Source organism: Odontomachus brunneus, unplaced genomic scaffold (assembly GCF_010583005.1).
Source record: "Odontomachus brunneus isolate Ranch 3 - 2012 unplaced genomic scaffold, Obru_v1 Obru_scaffold_045, whole genome shotgun sequence".
NCBI lineage: Eukaryota > Metazoa > Arthropoda > Insecta > Hymenoptera > Formicidae > Odontomachus > Odontomachus brunneus.
In genome coordinates this window covers 1,250,700-1,264,007 of record NW_022639495.1, presented here as the reverse complement: position 1 = coordinate 1,264,007, position 13,308 = coordinate 1,250,700, and the positions used below count along the sequence as shown (strand labels likewise).

Below are 13,308 nucleotides of genomic sequence, written 5' to 3'. Positions count from 1 at the left end.
TAAAAGTGAATTTCTCGTTTTTTGCCATGTCTACATTTGTTGAGCAAAGAATTTGTATTAAATTTTGTTTGCGGAATCAAATTTCTGCTGCAGAATCGTTGCGGATGCTGCAGAATGCCTTTGGCGATAAGGTTATGTCGAAAAAAAATGTTTACAAGTGGTACAAAGACTTCCATGAAGGTCGAGAACGTGTTGAAGACGAGGAGCGTTCTGGGCGACCATCAACCGCAACCGACGAAGCTCACGTCCAAAAAATTAAAGATTTGGTGTTGGAAAACCGTCGTTTAACCATTAGAGACATTTCTGATGAGATTGGCATATCAAAAGGCTCGGTCAATTCCATTTTGAAGGATGTGTTGGCTCTCAAACGCGTCAAATCTCGACTGGTACCAAAATCATTGAATTTTTTGGAAAAAAGGCGCCGCGTTGAAGTGTGTGAAGCAATGCTTTCCGACTACATTGACAAGACAAAATGCATTATCACTGGAGATGAGACTTGGATCTACGCTTACGATCCCGAAACAACCGACCAATCGAGTGAATATCGTATATATCTATATATATATATATATGTTCATTAGTCATCAGTAAATCAACACGACCCCTAAAAAATTATATCTTATATGACAAATAACATTTCAGAGAGATGAAAGAGTGGACTTCCCAAGAGTGTTATGATGAATGTTAAAAATTTTATACGAAACATTCAGATACCAGGTGATGAGATATACATGTTGAAACCTTCGTTGAAATTAGCGTAATAGGTCGCGTCGTATCTCTTACGGTTAGTGTTAAAAGTAACATATTTCGCAGGGCTCTCGGAAATCGCAAAAAGTATGCGGCGCATGAATGGACCTCTTGTTGAAGACGAGATACCGGGATACATGTATCATCTAGTCATAAATTCGCGCTGTTCACGTGTCGCTGCTGTACTTTCATCGTGTCGTGTACCCGGCCGCGAATGCAGGAAAGATTTATTTAGTAAGTGATTTAGTGACAGACCGCACCGTGAAACGCTCACAGAGTGAAGGACTGACCGGTGCGCTGCTGGCAATGCACTGCGTTGATAAAGGGAGAAAGCCCGGGGAATTGTGATTGGGCGAGGAGAGTCGTGTTCGACACTCAAGGAAAATATCGCGAGAGGAAATATCGTCCAAGGAAATATCGTTGTTCCGAAGAACCGACGTTATTCTTATTACACGGCACCATATAAATTCTCAGTCGATATTACTTTTGTAACTTCGCGAGAACTGGCCGGCCGCTGAAATATTGATCTGTTGCAGTCATGAGGCTGCGGAATAAAATTTGATTAGTTTAAATAATTTCGCTGGACCTGGCGCGAAGTCTCTCCTAGATTTTTCAGGGTTCTTTATTAAAAAGGGAAGTGTGTACCACGTATAAATAATATTGTGCTTTAATATGCTTTAATAACTATTGAATGTCAGCTATAAATAATGTAAGATATATTTGCCTCTTTCTTGTTCAATAATAGATAGCAGATTTTAATTTTGATTTTGTGTTATTCTGTAAAAACTAAAAGAGTCACGTGTCAATATTTTCTACAGGATTTCTTGGGATTCTGTATCAAAGGGGACTGTATATTACACGTATGAATAATATTATTTCATGTAATGTAATATGTTTTAAGAGTCTTGGCCGCGAGCTGTTGATTAATGACGTTAGAAGCGAGGAAATGCATAATCCCTACAAAATACATCAAAATAAAAAAATATATCCAAAAAATTACACTTGTAATCATAATTAAACGCATCTCCAAAATAATATTATTTCCCTTTTGTTTCAACAATCAATAAGTAGTCGTAAAATTAACGTAACATGTGTAATCTTCTTTTCTAACTCACGTTCCTCATTATTTTGTCACGTTATTTTTACGGTTATTTGTGGATTGTTGGAGGAAAATGAAAGTGTTTGAAGTATTTTATAGATGTGCTTAATCGATTACAAGTGTCATTTTTTAGATATATCTTTTTATTTCGACATACTTTGTACTGTAAAAACTGATGTGTTAAATTTAACATTTCATGTGTCCCAAATCATTCACTCTCATTTATGTGTAAATTTAATACAAAACAAATGTAATAAAAAGTAACATGCATAATATGTAAAAAATTAACACAAGAATTTAACACTTGAATATCGTCAGGAATCACAGTTTATGTTAAATTGACATATGTGTAATATTAAATTAACTAAAATAAAACTTTAACATTTAAGAGAAGTATTAATCTATGGTTTTGTGATAAAATAAAAATGTTAAATTGACATATGTGTAATATTAAATTAACTAAAATAAAACTTTAACATTTAAGAGAAGTATTAATCTATGGTTTTGTGATAAAATAAAAATGTTAAATTGACATATGTGTAATATTAAATTAACTAAAATAAAACTTTAACATTTAAGAGAAGTATTAATCTATGGTTTTGTGATAAAATAAAAATGTTAAATTGACATATGTGTAATATTAAATTAACTAAAATAAAACTTTAACATTTAAGAGAAGTATTAATCTATGGTTTTGTGATAAAATAAAAATGTTAAATTGACATAATCTATGTTTGACATATTAAATATGTCAATTTAACACAATCTGTGATTCCTAACAGTATTCAAATATTAAATTCTTGTGTTAATTTTTTCCATATTATGCGTGTTATTTTTTAACACATTTGTTTTGTGTTAAATTTACACATAAATGAGAGTAGATGATTTGAAACACATGAAATGTAAATGTATTAAATTTAACACATCATTTTTACAGTGTAGGAATTTAGGGCATGCGTTTTTTTACTCTCTTGAGAGTTATAAATCAATAGCGAATAGTCACGGCGAATCTTAATAGAATCTTAATAAGTGTTGAATATCAGCTGTAGATAATGTATAGATAATATAAGATATATACTAGCTTTTTCTCATCCAATAATAAATAGCGAATTTAAATGTTAACTTTACTATTCTATAAAAGTAATAAGAACACGCATAACCATTTCTTAAGACTTTCGTTTGAGTTTGATGCACGTTAAAGTATCACTCGTGCAGTTGCATGCGATATTTGAGTTTACAGTCAGTTATCTTCGTAAACCGGTATAAATGTGCCGGCGCAAACATGCGCGATATTACTCTCTTTGCTAACAGAAGCAATTAAATTGAAGCATAAAATGACCACCGCTATTACCGTTTTGTCAGGACAGGTTTTAAAGGCGATTGTATAGGTGAGTGACCGTCGGCGGAATGTGTTTCGTATCGGTGAGAGCCGTTAGAATTTTGGGTGATAATAAATCTGGCTCGTACGTGCGACGTTTACGATGGCGGAGGGGAGACGTAAAATCCGCAAAATGATCATCGTAAATGATAAACCTCGCTATCGATTGAGGACCTTTTATAGAGAACAGTGTCGGATACTCTGACTTTGATAACTCATCGTGCATTATCAATTAAACATTAGGGAAAGTTTATTTATTCGCATATTTATGTTTTGCGATGTTTCTCTCGCGCTTTTGTCGCATTTCTGTCTCGCGTACATTCAAAGGAACTTTCAATAATTTGATGCGTGAAATGATGCACTTATACTTGTTATGCGCTGCCATATCGCCGTCGTCCTTTCCGTCTTGTTACTTTTTTCATACTAATACATCTGCCTGATGGCCCGCCACTCGACGGAATGCTTTTTGCCGGCCGATAAAAAGCAAAAGGAATAGTTTGGCGTGCTGTCTTGCCGAGCATTGTAACCAACTTCCGGATTCGCGTAATAAATCTCGAGGGAAAAACATCATCGCGCTAAAAGTGTGTGCCGTTATAGCAATTCCAGACATCCGGTGAGGTTTCTTATGCACAGGTCGAGAGAAATATCCAACGTAATAAAATGACTCATTAACCTGTTCATTAGAAGTCTGCTTTCCTGTTCTCTATTATTATGAAAAAAAGGGAAGGGAAGTGAAACTAGGACGAGCGAATAAAAACGGAAGGAGATTCGTGGAGCGACACAACTCTCTACAGTGAACTAGAAGGGAAACAAGAGTCTTACAGAAGAACTGTCAGAACAATCAGAGTCTCGTGCGCGATACGTTTTTTAGATCATCGGTGACAAACAAACGCTAACTTGATTACACGACAAAGGGCCCGCATCGAGTGATCTCACTTTACGGTAGACGCGCGACAGAAGTACTACGGATCGATGAGTTCAATGAGCGCGTACCGTGTGAGTGCAATTTTATGTCAACGATCCCCTTAGGGACGAAGGACGTTCCTTTTAATAGAAAGTCGATTTAATCGGCGCGAGACTGCCGATTAGATATTATCAGGGAAAGTTATTGATGATGCAGCAAAATTACGAGCAACCTAAGCGAAAGCTTGCTTATACATCGCTACGTACATTTCACTACGTCACTGCGACGCATAAATTCTTATCAAGATTCATACGTTATACAGAGAAAGACAAAGACAGAGAAAAAGAGGAAGTAGAGGAGAAGTCACACGTACAAAAGTTGACTCGAAACTTGTACGTAATCGACTGAGAGGAATGTGATTGCTCGTAAAGAAGAAAAACTAAGTTCTTCATCTGCACACTTTGCCATGAATGTTTTACTTGCTCTTTCCCTTCCTTTTTTCTTTTTCCTTTTCTTGCCCTCACGTCCTCCTCTCAGTCGTACGATCCCACGTTCTCATTTCCAATTCACACCGAATATCGATTCCACCAGAGCAATGTATCGCAATTTCTCTTACTTTTAAAATGGCGGTCGGTCTACAGGATTGTGCTTTTTGATCATAAACATGAAGACGTTTCGCTGTTATCGCGGTTTCGATTCCACGACGGAGGAAACGCGGCCGACACACGTTACTTTTCTCGTTTTCGTGAAAACAATATCCAGGGGAATTTGTGACTGGGAGCCGAGGAAAATGGAATTCTTCGAGGGTATTCTCTACTAGGCACCGGACTGTGGGGATATACAGGTGATAGTATTCTCAGATGTGCACGAACGTGCGCGTATATGCATACGCGGAAACGGACGGAGAAATACACTCGAGTGAGCGATTGCAAGCTATGCGCGCAATAATACTTCGACTTTTGTCTCCATCAGACAGAGATACTCACGCGACACGCTTAGATATTCAAGACGACGGTAACCACGAGAGATATCTTATATCCGTCATGCTTTACCGAGATCATTGCACACCTCACCTCCTCCAACGTGTGTATCAAGCACGCTTAACCCATTTGCATCAAAGCAGATATGTCGATTCATCGTGTCTAGTCATTATCATAGCAGCGAGTAATCGCGATTTTTTACTGCAGATGAATCGAGTCGCAAAAATCGTGTGATTTTTATTCGTTTTGTTACACTTGACGTCGATTTAAAGGAAAACGTTTAGTAATGTGAGCATAATTTTGACTATTGATTCAACTGTTACATTTACATTAATTAATGCTCGTACAAGTTAGCTTTATTTATTAAGAAGAATTAATTTACACGTATCATCTAGAGATTTAAGGAAGCTTACGTTATTCCACATATATTCTGTTGTATAAACATAATATTAGGCACAGCGACCACTTAATCGCATGTGTAGAGCTAATTTGTACTATTACTATTATTATTATAGATATTTTGCATGATTTAATAACAAAATTTATGATTTGATAAACTATTGTACAACATAACTTATGAGTCATAGTCTTTATATATAATTATATGCATAATAAATATTTTATAATAAATTAAATAAATAAAGTTGTATACATAAGCATTTTATACAAAAGTATAATATACTTTTCTTTTTAGACTTATATTCGTTTTTCTATGTATATCGTATTTAAATATGCATGTGCAATAATGCATTATAGATTCTCTACAATCGTGTAAACACTGCTTGTATACTAATGGGTTTCCCTTGTGAAAAAATAAATGCAATAAATGTTTTTAAAATTTCTTAATGATGTAAATTAATATAGAATTTTCTCTAATCTTGTAACGTTTTTTTTTATCTTCCCACATATTGCAATTCATTCACGCGTGAATAAATTTCGGACGTTTTCTGAATATTTCATCTGTTATAAAATAAATGCATAGAGAACCAAATTTCATTCTACGGACTATCGTTCTCTGTTCGTTGTATAGGGACGTTTATCCTGGCAGGTTTAATTACCTTATTTCGAGGACAGCGGAATCGTTTGTTGTAAAAGTCAAAATTACCCTACTTCGAAGACAGCGGAATCGTTTGTTGTAAACGTCAAAAGTAAAACATCATAGTGTCGTGCGCATCGTTGCTTATATCCCATAAGGAATGCATTTCAGGAAAGTATCACGGAACAAATTTATTTTAGATGCTGTGGACTGACAAAGTTTACATACGAGTATTATAGCTCGGCCAAAGGGAATGCTTCAAAGGTTGCTTGAGACGTGGCAAGTTTTCCGATTCGTCATTCCGACATGCATTCTCGTGCCGTGTTGCATCTCACTTCTGCACAGCCGCAACAGGAAAAATAGATTCCGCGTGGCCGGTGCAGTGCCCATAGGAATTGAACCTGCAAACAATCGCAGCCTTATACGTGATCGTCATACAGAACCGCACGCATTTAACTTCACTGTGTCGATCCTTTTTTCGCGGATACCTGGAATAGCATGCCAATATTTCCTTCAAATCGCATTATTTATAACATATGACGGTGCAATACACTTACAATATATTTCTCGGGACAACTACTGATAAAAGATCGCTGCTACTTCTACACATTTAGTCGATTCGTGTTCAATCGCGCAACTTTTATATCGTGAATATTTACTAATTGTGCGCTAGTCTCTTTCGTTTTGGCACCAACGCTACGCCGCGTTTCACTCAATTTTTTTTGTGCCGATTGCCGATCAGGTCGAAGATTTTTTTAACCTCCCAAAGGAATCTGTTCTCCTCGCGAGAGGTAATTCAGACTCGAGCACGCTGTTCCGGAAGGACTCCTTGAGATGTTGGACATTATAAAATAATAATCAGCCTTCGCAGGAAACTTCTTCTTTAATTTCGAACACCATTCATTCGCGTTACTTAAGTTAGAAAATTTATGGCAATTTAAGCTCCACGTGTGAAGTAAAATTAACATAAAAATTAAATTTATACGTCGTAAAGCGCGGTGAATAGGATCGCTTGCGCAGGATGCACAGAGCAGTAATCTTCTTTGAAATTATACTTTCGAAGCAATACACTGCAGTAACTTGAGTTATAAGAATTTCTGACAGCGCGATATAAAAAGTTTGCCACACTAGTAATTAATAGTAAAACTCGGCATATTCATTTGACACTCTACTGCTGAAAATTATTTCAGAATAACTCACCGATCCTACTTACGTCACGTGTTAGTAGTATTACACTATTAGTCACGGCTATGAGCGCAAAAATACCGTTCATTTTACGCGAGATACGAACAACACAAACTATTTTTGAGATGAAACGGGAAAGATAGTCTCTTTTGAAGAAAAAGTGACGACGTAAACAACACGATGAATGTCCCGAGTAAAAAAGGGATTATCGTGAGCATGTTTCAACCTCGCGCGCGAGACGAAGAGAGCTGAAGCAACGCGAAAAGGTGGAGGCGAGTCGAGTGAAACAAGAAGCTACAAAATTGTTTGCCGAGAAACTGTAGGGCAGCAGACAGCCGAGAGCAGAGCAGAGGGAGAGACGCCTAGCAGGCGAGGATCTGATTTACTCGGTACAGGTGGATGTAGATTTCCGCCGTCGTTCCTACTCTTGGAAACACGATGCCACTGAAACAGCGAGTCTCAGGAAGTTCTCGAAATTCAGCAGCGCAACCGCGACGACCAATTAGTCGAAATTTCACAATGCACACGAAAAATGCCTGCTTGTAAATAGAAAACTGGACAAACATGCTATGAATTTGTCCGTTCAACAAAGAATTCGTTTCACACAGCTGTGCTTTGTAAATAATGCGCGAAAATAAGTTAGAAGGCTCTCCTTTGAAATACTCTTGCATTTTTTTTTTATTTTTTCTCACATTGGCTTGTTATACATTATCCTCGACAAAGAAAATTTTGTTATGTTATAAAATTCATTTCAATAATCTAGACTAGTGAATCAATTAGATTAATTTATAACCTGTCATTCAACATATTATTTAAAGATAATATTGAGGATCCAACTGTGCAATTTTTCAATTTTAGCAGCGATATTATTACTGGTAAAAAAATACTAAGTATAGGCTTATTCCAATATTAGTTGTTTACCAAATAAAGTATGCATTAATTTGTACCGGAATCAAGATATATAGAAGAAATAGGTAAAACTGCTAGATAAGGCATTCACCTCCGATAACCTTGTCTATATTATCAAGAACATTCTTTTAAGTAGCATTCAAGAGATCTTAGTCATCGCTTACTGTTTATTACAAAATTATTTACAAGAGAAATTTCATAAATAAAGCATATTTTTCCGACACAGTGTACATTAAAAATGGTAAACAGTACACGTATATGCGTAAGGGAGGAACATAGCTTTTCTCACTACATCTTTCCCCAAAAAAGCTAACCTAACCTGATCTGACCTGACCCAACTTATATATCTTTGTACATGGCTAGCCCTTGTTGAAAAATTTTCACTGAAATATCTCATTAAGAAATACCGCGCATGTACATCGTTTTTATTTCTTAATGTACACTCAGAAAAGTATATCAAGTAAGAATATCAAAATTGTTGGTTATGTATGAGAAAATAATTATGTTAATTTGATTATATTCATCTTGACCAAATATTAATTTATCTTCGTTTAACGCCGTATAATATAATCGCATTTTATAATTTATCTTATTTTTAAAATGTCAATAATAAAGATATTCTCCAAATAGAATATTTTTCTTCTGTGTATACTCTATTTATAAAACCTTTTTGTTAATAATTTATTAATAAATAAGGAACTAAAATCTTTTGAAAACTACTTAGGTAACTTCTATAATATATCCCAAGATCAAAATTATTGGAGGAAGGTCCCTTAAACAGCAGTTTTATCAAGAAATAGTCTGTCTGAATAGAAGCTCAAAATAAAAATTTTTAACTTGTTTCAACATTCCTTTACTTTTCGCTCCTATTTTTCGCAGTTGAGAGGAATGACGTAAGACCATCAATATCCTACATTTTAATAGAAACTTCGAGCAACGGTAACTCAAAGTAGTTATATGTTAACTCCTTATTCGGAAAATAAGCCGCAAATGGAGTGAATAGATTTTGACCTTACTCGCGTGCACGGTTATTCTCGATAAGAACCATGCAGCCTTTATCTAACTGAGTCTAGAAATCGATTACGTTGGAATGCATAAAACCCGATGTTTAAGAGATGTAGGCAATCGCAGGGAAGTAATCGACGCAAGAACCGTACTTTATACCAAATGCATTCGAGAAGAGCAAATTTGCAAAAGCAATTAAAGTAATTAATGGCGAATTATTTATTTCACTCGTTTCTTTTCTCTTTTTTAAGTCATTCATGTAAAAATCTGAGTGCGCTTGTCTTATGCATTTACGAAAATATTATTTTTATAAAAGAATCTGTTATTTTATTAGTTATATTATTATTTAAAGCATGTTAATATTGATATTTACTCTATATATGCTTGTTATTATACTAATATTTTTATATTATACTAATATTTATCTTAATATTTTTAATATATACTGATAATTCTTTTCTGCGTCACCAAGAAATATAACGTTTCTCTGGATCTTGTGTGCAGAAAATAATGTATGCAGTTTGCGTAGATATTTGTCCAGAGATTGTCTACGCGGAAAAGATAGTATAGTTGAGCGGCATATAAATTTGATTGTGTTAACCAAATTCAATAGCAAAATACGGAACAACTAATTATGTGAGTGCTGCAATCACAGAATAAATTGCTGAGTTACTGATGTTGCAGCAGTGATGATATCTGATTACCAATCAAAGTATATCCATGGTAAACGTCACCTCAAACCGATTTCAGATTGCAAGAACCAGATCACACGCAACTAAATTGATTTGGTTGATGTAATAAAATATCTGAATGATATCAGCCATATACATTGCTATCATACAAAAATAACTAAGTGATGCAACTATACTGCTCATAACTAAATATTTTTAGTTATATATATTTTTTCCGTGTAGTATTAATCCATTCTCCATTAATTGTAAACACTGCATAAAAACTGAACAAGTATCTAATAGAATTTAATTTACAGTGGTTGAAATATTTTACTATATAATATGTAAGCCGATTTTTTCCAAGATATAGTATCAGTAATATTAGTCCAGTTTTTTTATAGTGTGCGCGTATTATAACGTTTATTATGAATATATTTAAAATCTATTTATTTGTATTGTAAAAACAAGTTCAAAATTGAATGAATAATAAGTGGACAACAAGTGAAACAAACTTAATTATTATTCAAGTGAATAGTTTTTTGTCTATTTATTGTCTTGTTTACGTTCAGTAAGTGGATTCAGATTTTGTTTATCTTTTATGCGCAGTAACTATAGGAAAACTATTACATCTTGATTAAAATTCTAAAAAGTTCTGCTCTTCAGTAATTAGACAAAAGTTAACATTACTGACCAGTAGCTGCTAAAAAGTTGCATTAAATTTCTACCAAGATGAATCTTATTTAAACTTTCTTACTTACTTAAGAGTAAATAAATTATTTTATTTATTATTATATTTATTATTATTTTGTGATATCGGGCAGGAGAAAGAAGGAGGAGGAGAAGGTATCGTTCGGTCTTTTAAGAGAGTACCATCTTTCAAGAGAGTACCATCTTTCAAGAATTAAACCGCAGCGCGAGGTAAAAGCACGTCGGATAGAAATTTAGCTTATCACATCGTAAAATCGCACGGATGGAAAGGAAAGCTTGCGCAAGACGTCGACTTAAAAATTTGCGAGCAAGTCTCTCATGATGCTAGACACGACGAAAGCTTTTGCCGAGAAGATATGACGGGATTTAAACACTACGCAGATGGTGGAGTTGCATGTGGTTACCGTGTTTTAGCTCAAAGAAAAGAAGCCATGTATCGATCCGATAAAAGAGCGCTTTAAAATTTTATATTGAGATGCTCCTGTCTGAATGTCCCGCGTACAAAATATAATACCGTATGTGGTCTGTGAAGTTGCTGTTCTTCGATACCTAAAAGGCAATGTGTTGAAGAAAATAGGAGCCGCGGCCGGGTTTAGAAGTCATACGGGTCAGTTGTCACAAAACTTATACCTCACGTAATAAATGGAGCAGCATATTCTTCTCTGAAATATAGGTTGTTTATATCATGTTATTGGGTATATAAAATAGCTTATTATAGAAACATAACAAGTGATATTTACAAACATTTTTTCAAAATTAAACACGATGAGTAAAGTTTTTTTGTCTATATTTGTATCGATTCGTTGGTTTTGAAATTTCTGCTCGCAATCTCTTTTTATGTCTCTTTATCTCTTTATCTCTTTTTATTTGTAAGAAATTTTATGAGTTTAGCTAATTTTTCCTATGTGTGTGTATGTATGCATTTAATTAACAGTTACTGCGCAACATAATTTATAAATATAAACTCTTTTATTCCTTAAATAATCCTCTAGATTAAGATGATCCGGGTTATTAGTTATCACGCGTAGCTGTCACGTAGCTATACTACGTGACTTATGTAAAAACATAGAAGCATACGCAATTATGTATTATGTTATACATATCACAATAGTGAGTTTGCATCAGGTCCGATAAACAGAGTTATAGTCTTAAAGTTATTATTATTATTATTACAAAGTTTATAAGGACTATTATCTTTTCAATTATCAATTCAATGATTGTACATATTTTGCCTGACTATAAGACATCACTAAGTTTAATAAAATATTTAAAATCTTAAAACAAAAATAATTTGTTTTGTTTCTTTCACATAAAATATATGTGACAACTAATCCCATGTATAAGATAGATAGTCAAATTTGCATGAGTTTGCTCATGTCTTAATAACTTTTTAATATATAAATATATATATAAGGATAAAATATTTTCTTTCTTTCATCTAAAGATTAGACTTGTATGAAAATGTGTATGATATTAAAAAAATATTGTATATTTTTTTCTTAATCAGTATATAAAAAGTAAATAAGACAACGAGACCCGATTTTTCCAACACACATTTCGAAATAATATTTCCTCCGCATTATTCCATTATTACGCAAATTACGCATTTTAACTTATACTCACAACACTGTACATTTAACGCTAAAGGTTCCTATCCGAATTTCATCTCACGTTTACGTTAGATATATTATTCATATCGAACAAATAAAGCTCAGAATCAGAAGATACTATTTTGTACAAATATGATATTTTCGTGGTAGGAACTGTTCTCTTGAAGAAAAAAATATATAAAGTTAACTAGAAATATGATTTCTTATATAACTTTTCTGTTAAGAGAAAAATATCAATATTAAATTCAATATGAAGAAAAAGAAAGAATCTATTATTAAAAAGAATACAAATTATATATATGTAATAATGTATAATGTTTTGTGTAATATGAAATATCTCGGGATACATTTAATTTAAAATTATATTTATATATAATAAAATTACAACGTTTCGATAATGCAAATATATTTAAACCGATACGACTTTACGTTTCTCGAATTCTTGGAAATATAAACTTTTTTCACCTCTCTCAAGCTAGCAGGACCAAATGAGCAGAATCGAATGGGACCTATTTTTTAATGTTTATTTTGTACTATTTTGTACCATAAAAATGATAGTATTGATTTTGTACTATAATGATAGATTTAAATCTATCGTTTTCTGTCCGTTTTTACCAGTTTTTATTTTGTTTTCTTTATACTAAGTCAGCAGGACCACAATATTTTTTTAAATAAAACGAGGTACAAAATCATTTTTGATAATACAAAATACTGCACGATTAATGTAATTTTGTACCATTAAAAACAATTTTGTATTCTGTATCCTTTAATAGAAATCGTGATCCTACTGACTTAATATAAAGTCAGCAAAATAAAAATTGTTAAAAAAACGAAACAAATAGTAGATTTTGTCGTTTCAGAATTTGTACCAATTTGTACCATCAAAAATATTTCTGCCGACCCTTTAAAATAACCTCAACTTTGACCTCAGCTTCAAGAATAAAGTTTTCTGCTTGGATTATTAATAATTAAATCAGTAAAATCAAATCAAATTTATTGCATTTTTCAGTATTTATTGTGTAGTATTTTGTACCATTAAAAATGATTTCGTACCTTGTTTTATTTATATAAAATTA

General features: G+C 33.4%; 1 protein-coding gene across 4 annotated transcripts in view; it reads left to right on the top strand.

Moving 5' to 3' along the window:
- LOC116844734 overlaps positions 1–13,308 on the top strand; it is a 214,224-nt gene that overhangs the window by 117,728 nt on the left and 83,188 nt on the right. Inside the window, exon 1 of one of the 4 annotated variants that reach the window (XM_032816686.1) lies at positions 553–981. The exons of the other annotated variants lie outside the window; for them this stretch is intronic. Within the exon in view, the coding sequence (XP_032672577.1) occupies positions 837–981 (145 nt within the window). The 5' untranslated portion in view covers positions 553–836. Of the gene's footprint in view, positions 1–552; positions 982–13,308 lie in introns of those variants that run through there. 4 annotated transcript variants of the gene reach the window in all.